We start from the raw sequence: 16,032 nt of genomic DNA on the forward strand, positions 1-16,032 counted from the left end.
AGAAATCAGTTGCATTTCTGTACACTAACAATGGACAGAAGAAAGAGAGATTAAGGAGTCAAGCTCATTTGCAATTGCACCAAAAATCACAAGATACATGGGAATAAACCTAACCAAAGAGGCAAAGGATCTGTACTCTGAAAACTATAGAACACTCATGAAAGGATTTGAGGAAGACACAAAGAAAATGGTAAAATGTTCCATGCTCATGGATTAGAAAAACAAGTATTATTAAAATGTCTATGCTACCTAGAGCAATCTATACATTTGGTGCAATCCCGATCAAGATACCATCACCTTTTTTCACAGGGCTAGACCAAATAATCCTGAAACTTGTATGGAGCCATAAAAGAAAAGCCTGAATAGCCAGAGGAATGTTGAAAAAGAAAACCAAAGCTGGAGGCATCCCAATTCCAGACTTCAAGCTCTATTACAAAGCTGTCATCATCAAGACAGTATGGCGCTGGCACAAAAACAGACACAAATCAGTGGAACAGAATAGAGAGCCCAGCAATGGACCCTCAACTCTATGGTCAACTAATCTTCAACAAAGCAGGAAAGAATGTCCAATGGAAAAAAGACAGCCTCTTCAACAAATGGTGTTGGGGAAACTAGACAACCACACACAGAAGAATCAAATTGGACCATTTTCTTACACCACACACAAAAATAGACTCAAAATGAATGAAAGAGCTAAAGGTAAGACAGGAATCCATCAAAATCCTTGAGGAGAACACAGTCAGGAACCCCTTTGGCTTCACCCACAGCAACTTCTTGTTAGACATGTGTCCAAAGCCAAGGGAAACAAAGGCAAAAATGAACTCTAGGGACTTCATCAAGCTAAAAAGCTTTTACACAGCAAAGGAAATAGTCAACAAAACCAAAAGATAACTGAAAGAATGGGAGAAGATATTTGCAAATGACACATCAGATAAAGGGCTAGTATCTAAAATCTATAAAGAAGTTATCAAACTCAACACCCAAAGAACAAACAACCCAATCAAGAAATGGGCAGAAGACATGAACAGACATTTCTGCAAAGACGTCCAAATGGCCAACAGACACATGAAAAAGTGTTCAATGTCACTCGGCATCAGGGAAATACAAATCAAAACCACAATGAGATCCCACTTCACACCAGTCAAAATGGTTAAAATTAACAATTCAGGAAATGACAGTTGTTGGAGAGGGTGTGGAGAAAGGGGAACCCTCCTACACTGTTGGTGGGACTGCAAGCTGGTGCAGCCACTCTGGAAAACAGCATGGAGGTTCCTCAAAAAGTTGAAAATAGAGCTACCCTATGGCTCAGCAATCGCCCTACTGGGTATTTACCCTAAAGATACAAATGTAGTGATCTGAAGGGGCACGTGCACCCGAATGTTTATAGCAGCAATGTCACAATAGCCCAACTACGGAAAGAGCCCAGATGTCCATCAACAGTTGAATGAATAAAGAAGATATGGTGTATCTATACAATGGAATACAACTCAGCCATCAAAAAGATGAAATCTTGCCACTTGCAACAATGTGGATGGAACTAGAGGTTATTACACTAAGTGAAATAAGTCAATCAGAGAAAGACAAATACCATATGATTTCACTCATATGTTGAATTTAAGAGACAAGACAGAAGATCACAGGGGACGGATTGAAAAATAAAACAAGGCAAAGTCAGAGAGGGAGACAAACCATAAGAGACTCTTAATCATAGGAAACAAACTGAGGGTTGCTGGAGGGGCTGTGGGTGGGGGGATGGGGTAACTGGGTGATGGACATTAAGGAGGGCACATGATGTAACAAGCCCTGGGTATTATATAAGACTGATAAACCACTGGGCTCTACCTCTGAAACTAATAATACACTATGTGTTAATTAATTGAATTTAAACTTAAAAAATTATACATTTACAAAGCCAAAAAAAAAAAAAAGAAAAAAGTCAGGGACAACACAAACCTTTACTGTGTTGTCTCAGGACTGTGTCACTTTCCTTACAGTCTTTCATAACACAGTCCTAAGGTTGCTGGACCATCTTTCTATCCCATAGGAGCCATGCTAGTCCCTGACACTGAAGGCACAGCTCATCAGGTTCTGGTTGGCATAAACCACAAGCCGGAAGGTGGGAGATAAATATGGCACAACTTCACAGGGATGCTGACATTTCTGGAGGTCGGGTTGTCTGGGCCATGTCAGGAGATCTATAGTGGAGAGCAAGCTGCCGCCGCTTCCACCGCCCTGCAGGAAGAGAAACCAGAGTGCTTGTTGGACTTCTTTGTGTTTCGAAGGTAACACATATCACTCAAAAGCCTGCCAGTTTTGAGCAGAACTTAGCGCAAGAAAGGGGTCCATGCCGTAGCCTAGGTGTCCCTGTCCCTGGGGCATTGTGACTCAGGGACCCACATGGATGGGAACTATCAGTGGCTGTAGGGAATTCTCTGCCCTAGCAGGGGAGTAACAGCACAGAACTTTGGAGTTTTCTTTGTGAAAAGAAGTTCTTGCCTTGCTGCTGGACCCTGACTGAGACAGTGTGCCTGACTATGGGAGGCCAAGTGATAATGTTGAGTTGCTTGTTGAACTGGGTGGTATATGTTCCACTGAAACCGTAAAACAGAATACGGGCAGCAGCATCCCCTGTACGTGGAGATGGTGGATATGACGCCAGGTTTCAGCAGGCCCTGGAGGACTCTGGCAAATTGTACAAGCAGGTGAGTCAGACTTCCACGTACTTCCTCTTTGTGACCTGGATGCCTTTCCCTCAATGCACACCTCTAGCTTCATGGGGATTCCATAAGACAGACAAACCAAAACAAAATAAAGACCCGAAAACAGATGTCCCGCTTTGCCCTAGGTAGTACTGGTTTATACCCATTGTCAGCATTCATTTATCATTCATGACACCACTTTTCTTTCTTTCTTTCTTTCTTTTTTTCAAGTGATTTTATATATTCCCTTGACAGAGAGAGAGAGAGAGACATAGAGAGCAATCGCACAAGCAGGGGGAGTGGCAGGCAGAGGGAGAGAGAGAAGCAGGCTGCCCGCTGAGTAGGGAGCCCAATGTGGGCTCCATCCCAGGACTCTGAGACCATGATCTGAGCTGAAGGCTGATGCCCAGGGACTCAGCCATCCAGGTGCCCTATGACACGTCTTTTCATTATCAAAAGTGTCCCAGTTTGGAGAATCAATTTCATGCCTTCCCCATCGATGATCGGTTAATGGAGAGGAAAAAGTATGCCCCTGGTTTGTGGATTTCTGTATGGGATTCTAGCATCTGCTGCAAGTGCACAGTCAGGGTGCCACAATCCTGCTCAGTGGGCAGGACGCTGAAAGGTATGTCTGGTTGTCTATTTTGTTTGGAAGGAGAGATGACCTGAGATAGATTCATCCTGCCTCAGCCTCAGTGCCATATTGCTCAGCGGGTTAGGGCCTTGAAGAGTAAAATTGGAAAATTGGCCATAAGGAGGTCTAGACGGCAAGCTATCAGCATGGGCCTCCCGCGATGGGATGTATTATGAAAATATTTGTTTCTCATTATTATGAAAATATTTGTTTCTCATGTAAATGCCTGATAGAGGGGAGCCACCGTGGAGGAATTCTCAATAATTAGGGTGGCTCCTGTGGGTGACATTTAGCCTCTATCCTTGGCCAACTTGGTGTTTGCTCACGGGACCCGTGTTTGAGGTGGACATGGTGGCAGGGAGAGAGGCTATTCAAGGGCTCAACAACACAGTATCCCCCTGGTCAAAGCTGATCTACCTATCAGTGCTGTTCAGTGCCCGGTCTGCCAATAGGGAGGCCACCTTTGAGACCTTGGTATGACAACATTCGCCAGGGAAACTAGCATGTGCGATCTCACAAATGCACACTCTCAACTGCAAAGAAGCAGCTGGTGGTGTGCGGAGTGTACGTGGAAAAGCACAATTCATCAGATAACAGGAACAATTCGGTTCCCTTCTCATTGCTGCGCTTTTGCTGGGTTCTCTTCATGAGAAGGACCAGTAGGAAAAGGAGGAAACTGCTGGGACTCAGTGATTTTCTCTGAGAACTTCATGTCCTATAGTTCTCACAACAACCTTGGGAGGTGGGTTGGGTCGTAGCTCCATTATAGAAATGAAAACACAGGATCAGAGAAGTAAGTCTCACTTCCAAAGGCTCATAGATGAAGGTTGAACCCAGATCTGTCCATACATCTTTTGCCGCACTCTTGGTCGGAGACGGTCTGGCCTGCTACGGGGTGTCAGTGGGCGTCTGCTGGCTCACTTGGACCTCATTTTCCTGCCCTCACACCTCTGCCAGAGCTGCTACAAGACACACACTGAATTGTAATCTGCAGGTCTCCCGCCACAGAGTGGGGGTGAGCAGAGCTCTGCCTGAAAAGAGGGAGACAACAGGGGGTGACTTTGTGCTCCTGCTAAGACTCCTGAAGTATCCAAGGTCTGGAGGCCTCAGAGCGTCTTTCCTGGGCTGTATCCCCAGAATCTCTATAGGGGATAGAGGGGGTTCTGAGTTCTGTAGAGTCTAAGAGCTGGCCAGGCAACTGGGGAGGAGGTGCTCAGAATGGGGCAGGAGGCTACTTTCCACAGGCAACCAGATCTGGTCTCAGAACCTCTTCATTTAGGCCAATAGTCCTGACTGACCCATACCTAGCTTCGGTGACAAGTAACAATCATTTTCTGGTTCCCTTTTTATCCAGAGCAATTCACAGGAATGAGCTAATTCTCACACGGCACCCACATGACTCTTCTTGGGTTTCTTCCTCCTGGAGGCCTTGTTCTGCAAATGCTTTCAATACTGTTCTGAGAAAACTCATCTGACCCCTCCCAGGCCCTCCAAGGCTTCTTAGGCTTCTGTGGCTTTGGGGGCACCCCGGGCTTGGCATTTTCATAGCACTTTTCACACGTGCTGTGGGGTTGGGAATATCTACTTTGCAGTGTTGTTGTGAGATAATATATGTTAAGTAGGTGATTTGGTCCGAGTGGCTGTTTCTATAGCAGAACAAATTGTGATTGTCTGCGGTCCAAACATTCCCACTGTAAGCACTAGGGAAGGGACTGTGTCCCTGTTGCCTAGCCAGGGCCCCGGACATTGGTAGATACTCAGTAAACTTTCTATGAAAGAATGAACAACTCAGATAAAATGGGCTAAAGAATAGCATGAAAAGGGAATGCATACGCCTTTCTTAACCATTTGAATATATGTAAATAATGAACGTATAATTCCTGATATTTTCCAATGAGAAAAATTCTTTATTTAAAACAGGCTAAGTGTTTTTACTAGATTAAATAAAATACTCTACAAATGAGAATTTTAAATCCAATATACCAAACCCAGTAATACCAGTCAGGGATTGCTCACCAATCCCTGTTTACTAATGTTTGAATGATATATCTCATAATTCTGCAAATATGTGCCTTTGCCTAGAGAAACATTTCCGAAGCAATGTCACATTTCCTGGATATAACAGTGTCATGCTAGTTAGAGAAATTCTGTAATACCAAAGACAGCTGAGAAACAGTGATTTTCCAATGCAGAGACCCTTAGACTTGCTCTAATGTCATTAATAGTGTTTCTAAATCACAGAGACGGTCGACACATTTTATTTCAGTAAGAGAGTGAAAGCAAAAAGGGGACCTACACTATTTCTAGCCACTTATATTTATTAATATATGCTTAGCATTTTCAATGCCTTTGCTGCAGAAGGGTAGAAAGTGTGTTAGCAAAAAGATATACTATGGGGACAAAGCTGGGGAGCTTGTGCATACAGAAGGTAGCTGATAATCTCCAGGCTCTCAGGGCTCTTGGAAATGCCACACATCGTGCATAATCTGGGGCTGCTGTGCGTTGTTTTCTGGTATCAGTGTTTGCTGAGTGTCTGGGGTCGCTGTGGTATCTGTGGGCGTTTCTTCCAGAGGTGTGGTCACATCAGCACTGTAGTTCTCATAAATATCAGCTAATCCAGGGGTCATCAGTGGGTCAGCGTCTGCTGGGGTGACCCTGAGGGGTCCCCCACTCTGCCCAGCTGGGCCTCTTGCCATGTTGGGGTCGTTGCCCTTTGGATGAGCAAGAAGCCCTCCCAGGGCACCAGGTGCTACCTCTGGAAGGAGAGCTGGGTTTTCTGGATTGGCTGGGTCGACTTCAGTCAAAGGGGAGCCTTGGGCACCTCCTTCTCCCTTCTCAGGGCCTTTGGTTCCGGCGACTGGGGAGTCAAATTCCAGAGTAAAGTCTCCACCCATAGCTGGATTGTGGGGCATCCCTCCAAGGTTAGGCCTCATGCCTCCAAATCCTGGGAACATGGCTCCATAGGCCATGGGGCTTCCTCTGCCTCCCTGGGGAAAAAATCCATTGACCGAAGACACCATTATCACATATGATGAAGTATACTATGCAATCATACGTGGTCAGCTTCACCAAGAAACCACAAAAAGCTGATAGGAAACAGCTCACAGAAGCTGACTTAGAGCTTTGTGTGAGCACACTTCTCACTAAAATGGCTTTGACATAGAAAGGAGAGAACTTTGTACTTTTCTGGTTGCTCACTTCTGTGAAAGACAGGGGGACACCCTTTGCCATGTCTGGATGAAAGCGGGAGAAGGAGAGATGTGGAGAAGCAGGGCAGAAGCAAGGCTATAGGCAAAAGATAGTTTGAATTTAATTTTAAGAATACAATAAGCAGGCAAAATAGACAATACCATCATAAAACAAAGAAAAATGGATCCGTTGCTGAGTTTGTTGAGGGATGTTTTAGAGAACTAGGTCAACATCATTTCTAAAATAAATGAAACCTCACATAAGATTTCCTTCTTTCCTTCCTTGCTCTCTCTCTCTCTCTCTCTCTCTCTCCCTTCCTTTCTCCCTCCCTCCCTCCATCCATCCCTCTCCCTTCCTTCCTCCCTCCCTTTCTTTCTTCCTCCCTCCCTTTCTTCCTTTCGGAACATGTGAAGAAAAAGAAGCTTGATGTCTCCGGAGGGGTGGAAATATTTTCTTCCTGTGGACAGTTAGAATTGTAGAACTGACCATATTTCCTTTTTCTGCCTTTGCTGTCAAAAATGCCGAACCCAACATCTTGGGCTATTTACAGTGACTGTGCAGAATCTTATAACTTGCATTTTTGTAATCTCTCTTACAATTTTGACTCATTTAAAATTTTATCTTCAATTTTTGGTTACATTTATTGTGTTTTTTTTTTCATAAGCTGCAGCAAAATCTTTTGAGCAGACTATAAATTGAGGCAGACTATAAATTAATTAAAATTATAAGATGATAATTAATACTCGCTTGAATTTTCGGCCAGTTGAGTTGGTGGTATGTGGATCCAGTATTCTTTTCTCCTACCTTCCCCTGGATCTCCACTCTCTACATCTCCCCTCTCATATCATCTCCTTGAGCCCCTAGGCTGGGCTAACTTCCTCTCCCTCCTCCCTCTCTCATAGCCCTGTTGCCCTTTATCCCATCATTTTGACACTATCTGCCCTTATATCTACATTTTCTATTGGTGAGACAGTAAGCTCCTTGAAAACAGAAACCTTATCTAATTTTTGTTGCCTCTGTAGCGTCTTTCTATGCATTTAGTTCACAGAAGGCCCTCTAGAATGTTGGGATGTGAGTGTTCTGTCACTGATAGCGTGTATCTGTATTTATTAATTTGATAGGACTGTAGTGGATAATGACTTAATTTAGTATGGTGCTTGTCTTGATTTGTGCTCTAACAGATGTAACTGGTAGAAATCGCTGAGGGAAAATATAAAATTGTGCAAGTCTATCGGTCTCAAATTTCAAAGTGGTCATATGCATGGATAGTAGAAAAAGAATATCCTCACATGAACTCATTCATGCACTTTGGATTTTATACTGATCACATTTTAAACTTAGTTGGTTTTCTTTTCTTTTTTTTTTTTTCAATCTGAATATAGTTGACACCCAATGTCACGTTGGTTTCATGTGTATAACATTGTGAAGTGTTGTATGGTGACAGATGGGGAACTACACTTGTAGTGAACATGAGACAATATATAAACTTGTTCATTTTCTTCTTCTTTTTGACCTCTCAATTTTGAGGTCTAAATGACTTGCAACGCAGTTGAATTGTTGTCTCGAGGGGTTAATAGTCCAAGAGGAAGTGGGAATTCTGTACAAATGATATATCTCTTCTTTTGGTTTGAGCATATGCTATTCAGTGATAATGGCTTTTCAAGAGTGGTTTCTGCCCTGCGCATATTCAAGAAATGGGGCAAATCCCATGTTCTAGAATGGCCATTGCTCAGAAATGATGATATGGGAAACATGGGGAAATCTTTGCCTGTTGCATAAGAATCAAGTTTTTGGTTCTGGAGATGAACCATCTGGAGTCCTGTGCAGTATATTCAATGACATTCATGGCCAATGCCTCTTGCAGGAAGTCATCTGTGACTACTCTCCCCAGACCACTATTTTAATAAGAATTTGAAGACATTACTCACCGCCATTTCTTCTGAACTCATGATGCCAAGTCTGGCAGGAGTGTTCTGTTCAAAAAGAAACAGGCATCAATAGCAGATTCCTATTATCCTATTAGCTACTCAAGACAAAGTTAAAAGTCACTTAGCTTTTCCTGAAGACTTAATGTTAATACTGTGCCCAGAAGCAGAGTAAAGTGGAGAGATGAGTCATTATTGAATAAATGTGGCCAATTTGGATAATTCAGATAGAAAATGTACCTTTTCTTTAAGGCCGCTACATGTGTGTGCGTGCGCATGTCTGGCCAGAGTTATTAAAATAGAAAGTATGGCTCCTTGCCATTTCAGTTGCCCATTTAGGCGTTCAGAGAATATGGACTCTTTTGTGTGAGACCTAGATTTTGTAATTTTAGCTTAAGATAACATTTAATTTAAAATGGTATTTTTTGTAGGATACAGACTTACCAGTTGATTTGCTCCATAGGACATGTAAAATATTCCCGGATAAAGCTAAATATAAATGCAATAATCATTATAAAATGCATTTTCCAAGATAAAATTTTAAGTAAATTGTAGGCAAAGACATATTTTTAAAAAACTTACTGGTGATGGTTTATTTTGTGGCATTGGTCCCCGAGATATCAAACGGGCTATTTGGAACACCTTTAAGTGGTAGAAATCAGAATCAGTAATTCATTTTTGCTATAACTTAGGAAAGCCTCCCATTATGGCCATTTCTAAGAGTTACAGGAAATAGCATTTTCTGGTGCATTAGCATAACAAATAAGTATTTAATATTTAAGAAAACAAAGGAAAGCATTATACTTCATATTCATGGATAAATGGGGCAATGAACATTTTGCACTCTTCTTTCTTGAAGTATAGATATTTCCCCCAAGAAAGTGTCTCACTGAGATCTGTACTTACCGATGGACCCTGCAGATCAGCAAAATCCATTCCTGGTAGCTGCATCACAGATAAACATGAAAATTACTAACCCATAAAAAGAGAACTGGATACACTCTTACCTTATTTATGACTATGAGAAAACAATCTAAAATGAGTTTCCTGATTTTCACTTTCATTTAGTCTTGGACAGTACACCTAAGAGATAACAATTGCATTTTACTGTCATGTCTCAAGTGCGCGGGCCGGGAGACAGGGCTTGTCTACCACGAATTTGCCTTGTTTTGCAGAGTAGAAAATAATGAGTTTGGGAATCAGAGCATGCCAGGTTGGTTTGAATCCTGGTGCTGCCACTGAATTATTCGGTAATACTGGGAAAATTTTATAACTTGTCAAAGTCTGTCTTCTTTTTAAAAAGGATGATAATATCTATCTTTATAAGAATGTCATCAGGATGATATGGGGGACTGTCAAACGCCTGCCACATACTTGTTACATGGTACCTTCCTTTCTTCCCACTGCTCTTGTCTCTACGTTATTACATGATCACCTTCTCTCTACCAGCCAGAGAAATAATAATCCCAGATGCTACTTGCAATGCTGTGGGATCAATCACTTCTTTCAGTCCTTCCAACAAAGAAAAACATCCCGGTGATAGGAAGAGAGGGCTTCTCTGGGCTGTCCTATTTCCTCTGAAAGCTTTCATCTTTTTGCAACTAAGGAACAATCTTATAGGAATGGTATCTTTTAGGATCCATGCCTTGTCTCTGATGACAAAAGACAGGAATGGAAATTTATGTCCTGCTCCCAGATATGTCAACTGCTTAAAAACATATCTGTATTGTCGTATATTATGCCTGAAAGTTCTGATGATTGAAACGGGCTCTGCAAATCAGTTTTCCTTCTCTGAGTTAGTGGGGAACCCTGATTTGACTTCAGAGAAAGGGAATTACCTCGGCTTTTGGTGGCTTGTCTGTTGGCGCCACCTGCTGTTCGACCATCGGCCCTTCTGCTTGCTGCAAGGGCGGTTGTCCCTGGTAAACCGGAGGCTGAGGTCCTCCCTTCGGGGCTGTGTCCTGGACGTCAGTCACAAGAGCGGACTGGAGGAAGGGTTTCTGTCCTGGCTGTTGGGGCTGCAGGGATGGCTGCGATGGGAGAGGTGGGGGATGCACAGGCAAAGAATATTCATACTGCAGAGAAATTTGAGAGGAGTGTCAGGAAGGGAGAGCTCTCTGAGCTGTGGTATTTAGAAGTTCTAAAGCAAAGGGCTTGAGAAAAGTTCTGCTTGCAGGAGAGTCTAGGGGAATTGTTTCGGAGCTCTGTTTGTGTAGGAAGCACCGATTTATGTGCAGGCAGTGTTATCTGGGGAGGTCTGTTGTGTCTCCCTTGCTTCCTTTGGGACTACCTGTGCTCAAGAATATGGAGAACTATTGGACTTCCAGGTGGAGTCGTCATTTCCTCCTCTGAGTTCCTACAGGCATGTCTGTTCTACCACTTTCTCACTGGATCACAGAGATTTGTTAGTTATCTTTGCCCCTAGTCCACTGATACACAATAATATGTGTTTCTTGTCTTTTTGGCCTTGGACTTAACGTGGTTCATAACAAATGCCTGGCATAGGTAAATAATATATATTTTTCTGTTAATGAAAGGAGAATGAATTATTAAATAAAATGCCAAGATCCTGCATTATGGAGTGCATTCTGGAAACAAGCAAGTGGAGAAACAGTCACTATTAACATAATTTATGGTCCCGTGAAATGTGGATTAGTGAGTAATGCTGCTTGTCACAGAAAGCCTACTGGAATCAAAGGTTCTGGTTAAAACAACCGTGTTTATTTGTTCCTTTTTGAAATTAACTGTGGTGAAGGGCTCCCTGTTATTTTTAAATCCTTTGCAAGATCCTCAGAGTGTCTGGAAGTCTCTCCTTAATCTGGCTCTTCTCTGCCTCTCCAGCTACTGCGTTATCTCGAAACGCCCACGGCTTTTATTACTTATTCCTCACAATTTGGCACCTTGTCCTGCAGTGTCTTGTCTTATCCCCCAGGCGGATGTGAAACTTCATGGACCTTGGAGCCATTCTTAAAGGTTTTCACTTTCCCTTCCACTCTACGGTTGGGCTTACGCGTTTCTCAGACACCTAACAACTAATGGTGAACTGAAGGATGTATTTTTGATTGCTCCAGGGTCTGTGGTATTTTACCCAGGGCTTTGGCATCATTTTAAACACGATTTTGAATAATTATTTGGGAAATCTTGACTAAAATGAGAGTTTGTCCAAGCCATCGTCTGCTTCCACCTTGAAGACAGTTAATCTGTTGTTATTGTTCGTGTTGTTAATGTAAGTCTCTTACTATATTTTGGAGGCCATATCTTCCTATGTGAAATAAATGTATACATAGGTCGAAAGTTTGGGCCTCTTTATTTAAAATTTTCCCAAGTACTGAAAACAATTATAGGATTTGATTTATTAATATTTGGATCACTTTCTGTTCATTAGTATTATCTGTCTGTAGCTAGTTTATGACAATTTAGAGAAGACCAAGAGGGGAATATTTTTAAGCTTGAAGTTTCAAGCACATTGATATAAGTAACCTACCTGTTGAGTTTCATGTTCCCTTGGTCTCATCCATGGGAAGGAAGAATGTGGTGGGAGGAGACCATGCATCCACAAAGAATTAAATGATTTTCCAAAACCAAATCTTGAATACTAAAGACATGCAGGGGGAAAAAAAAAAAAAGACCACATGCTTTTATTTCAGTATTGGCTTAAACTTGGTTATCATTTTCTATAAAATCCACAGAAAGTGTAGAGATAGCAAAAGTAAGTGTGACATCAATGAATTTAATATGGGTGGGTAAATATTCTCTTCCAACAGACTTCCCTTCCATTCTGAGCCAGACTTCAACATTTCCATAAACTTACTTGACATTTAGCCTTTTAAGCCCCCATATTTTGGACTGTTTAATAAAACTAATGGCACAAAATTTGAGCTTTTTTCTTACTCAAGAAAATTCCATATTGTTTTACCTACCATCCCATCCCAGGATCTTATTTTGTTTTAGGTTATTTCAGTTAGTCATTTTTTCTTCCAATATTTAGGATAATGTCTACTCACTAACACATTTTAAGAGTTATGATGTTGTTAATATCACTACCACCACCTCCATTAATTCTTGCAATAAGAGATATTTGAAACGCGGTTTACCTGAGAAAGCATGTTTAGTCCCTGCAAACTTCCCAGCTGTCTCATTGTCTAGCAAGAAAAAAAGTGGGTTAGCGTTTGCCACATATATTTTCTGTATGATACAACTATTTTGTCAACATACGGTATTATTAGCACAAAGTTTGTGGTGGGTCATTTTGAATAAAATAAAAATAGACACAAATCATTATTGAGAAGTGGAAATGTTAAATGTGGTTTTGCTATTGTTGTTGTTATTGCCATTAAATTAGTAAGCTTGCTTTTTAAATCACTAATCAAATAAGACAAAAAGTATCATTTAAGTGGAGCTCTCATTGAAACATTGGAAAATAGCTCATTCAATTGAAATAGAAATTTAACTGTGAGAATATTGTTTCATTGACTCCCCCACACTTAATTTATTTTGCCTTTATAAATTCAGCCCCCAAATAGGCAAACAAACAAAAAAAGACAAAACAAAACAAAACAAACCCTACCTCCTTTCCAAATAAAAAAGGCCTCAAAATAATGAATACAAAAAATCTTGGGGAAAATGGTGACCATCTGGATAGATGACCAAGAATGCTGACAATTCAACGAAAAGTCAATCTCAATTTAATGGGAAGCGATTTAGAGTGCTTTGAGTTGATTTTTAAGCTAGAAAGTGAGAAAAAAAATAACTCAGTGAAATTAGCTTCCTTTCAAAATAAGCTTCTAGCCTTTGTAAGTATTGATTCCCCCAGATTGTCATGATACAAATAAATTCTGCAAGGTCTTACGTAAAATTTGTGATCTCAGAAATATTTTTCTATTCAGAACTGTCAATATTTTCTATTGATATGGTCAAATATTTCTACAGTGCTGAGATTTTTCTAAGCACTATTATTAGTTATGAGAACTGCAGGAAGGCACACACAAGGTGGGAAACAGGTACTATAGAACTATAGAACAAGGTTAGTGTGATCTATAGGAGTTCTTATAAACAACTACATTTTGTAAGGTAAATTTTCTTCATGGGAATATTTTCATATAAAATACCATGAGGTGATGGAATTAAATATAAACCACGTGTGGCTTCAGAACAATGTTTTAATTAATGTAGTAATTATGTTAATATAGTTATTATATAGATATATATTAGGTATTAAATATTAGTATTGTTCTGATTCACACACAGATGACATTCCTAAGATACCTGAGAGTTTAAAATTGCAGTAAAATGATAATATGAGGCTCTAATAAATATCATACACTTCTCTGAAGCTTCTCTAGACAAGTCCTGACTTGCAGCTAGGAAAACAGAACCAGCCCATGGTGTTTCTCTCTCTCTAGGACTATACTGACAATACATACCTCCAGGCTCAAACTAGCCATGCCTGGTGTCCCAGGTTGCTGAGGAAACACCTAGATGGAAATAAGAATAATTTTGAGATCTCTGTTGAGAACCTTCCTTAAATGCACTCTGGAAATACAAAGCTAACCCAGTACGTAGAGGTCAGCTGAGGGCTTTTGACTTGAGCCTTTAAGCAGAAGAAAGAGGAATTTAAATAATTTGGGGAATTCACACCATATTTAATAATTTTGTTTCCACATGAACCATCTATCCTTTGTCTGTATCTTAATGCAGCAAAATTTGATTTAGTTGGAGGTTACATTGAAAACAAGAAATAAAATAAAACTACAAAATAGAATACCAAGAGTACTTTGTATTCTAAAAATTTATCCCATGGGACAACAAAAGGGACAAACTTAAGCTTAATTTTCTTGCACATTTGGCAAACTTACCTGCTTCTGGTTAATGGAATGTGGCTGAGATCATGGCATTCAGCAAAACCAAATGCAAAACCTAACTTGCCACCCATTCAAGGGGATTCAACAAATCCTCCGTCATCTTTCATGAAAGGTTATTTTATGTAAAAATCTATTGATCTGTGTTTATATTTTTGGGGTCATATCCGATATATGATTTTTTAAAATAAATTTTAAATAAAAATTTTTAAAAATTCTAGTCAAGTGTCATTATACTTAATGTGCTCACTTAAAAGTTGTTAAATTTGTTAAAAATACAGTTATACTTACACACTTTTTATTTTTATTTTTTATTTTTAAAGATTTTTATTTATTTGACAGACAGATCACAAGTAGGCAGATAGGCAGGCAGAAAGAGAGAGGAGGAGGAGGCAGGTTCCCTGCTGAGCAGAGAGCCCGATGTGAGGCTCTATCCCAGGACCCTGGGATCATGACCTGAGCCGAAGGCAGAGGCTTTAACCACTGAGCCACCCGGGCGCCCATATACTTACACACTTTTTAAAGTGGGAGATATTTTTCTTTCTAAAGCAATCCCTATTAATAGGCACAAATACTGGTAGAAAAATATGGAGAATGGAGGAGTAAGAATTAGGGTACATTTTGACGGTCTCTAGTTCTTTGGAAATCCTTATTATTGAGAGTCACAGGTTCTTAACTCCTTCCTGCCTTCATTTATACCCCAAATACTGACAGAGTGTCCACTAAATATATTGGGATTATTTATTTTTTATGAGTAAGAAGTTCAGGGATAGTTTCTTGAGTATGTCATCTACCCTCCACCTTTTGCTTTTTTAGACAGATAAAACCTCACCCTCTGGTGCAAATTTCTCCGAAGAATTCAGTTTTAGCAATGGATCACAGGAAAGGAATTATAAATGTGTAACAAGTTCTCCAGGCAGAGAAAAAGATCAGGTGTGTAGACAGGAAGAGTGATGTGTGTGTTTGTGGTGGGGACGTGAGCAGGTTGTTTGGCCTTTGAGAGGACTGCGAGAGTAAAGTCTTCCATCCTCTCATTGGCCAGTACACAAATAGGGTACACTGGACAGATCCAACTACAGGACAAAGTCTACTTTGCTTTCCATTTGCTCCAAGTCAGGGTTTAAACAATATTTACATGAATGTAAATGGACAGAGGATACATTTCCAACAAGGAAGTAAAAGGAGAACACCTAACTTGACAGGCAGTCAGTTGGCAATCCCAAGCAATTGTGTCCCTTGGGGGTACACCTGATTGACACAGGTGTGGACCAGCATAGGTTCCAGAGGTGTCAAAGGAGTCAAAGTATTAGACAGATAGTTGATGGCTGAGGCTGACTCCGATGTCAGTATCACAGAAAAGCAAGCTAGGGTGGTGGCTTCAATTTTTCTTTCACTTAAGGTTCACGTTGGGTAATAGAATAGAGCTCTTTTTATTTGTAGAATTGAGATTTTCATCCTTGTAACGAGTTTTATCCCTTTCCTCCCAGACATTTAACTTTAAGAAACCCAAGTAGCTAAGCTCTTTTCTCAGGGAACTGGAATATTTTAAAGTTCACTGGAGTCCAACTATGAGTTAGTCCCTCAAGAGGGGAGACCACGTCATATTTACCTTCATCCCTCCAGTGACCAGCACATTGCTGGGTACACGGCAAGTGCTCAATCAATATCAGCCACATGCACGTAGAAGTTGAAGAAAGTCTTCATGAAAACAGAAACACATACTACTG

At 40.8% G+C, this 16,032-nt stretch overlaps 1 protein-coding gene across 1 annotated transcript; it reads right to left on the reverse strand.

The window, feature by feature from the left end:
- Positions 1 to 5,310: 5,310 nt before the first annotated feature.
- On the reverse strand, positions 5,311 to 13,955 carry AMBN (ameloblastin). The gene is made up of 9 exons (XM_032862909.1): positions 13,871 to 13,955; positions 12,542 to 12,589; positions 11,932 to 12,042; positions 10,286 to 10,477; positions 9,354 to 9,392; positions 9,030 to 9,089; positions 8,892 to 8,936; positions 8,451 to 8,495; positions 5,311 to 6,320 (listed from the first exon to the last, which is right to left on the reverse strand). Exons 1-9 carry the CDS (start codon positions 13,889 to 13,891, stop codon positions 5,784 to 5,786), a joined length of 1,098 nt encoding a protein of 365 aa, XP_032718800.1. The 5' UTR covers positions 13,892 to 13,955; the 3' UTR covers positions 5,311 to 5,783.
- Positions 13,956 to 16,032: the final 2,077 nt, after the last annotated feature.

Source organism: Lontra canadensis, unplaced genomic scaffold (assembly GCF_010015895.1).
Source record: "Lontra canadensis isolate GAN:19392208 unplaced genomic scaffold, GSC_riverotter_1.0 scaffold1, whole genome shotgun sequence".
Taxonomy (NCBI): domain Eukaryota; kingdom Metazoa; phylum Chordata; class Mammalia; order Carnivora; family Mustelidae; genus Lontra; species Lontra canadensis.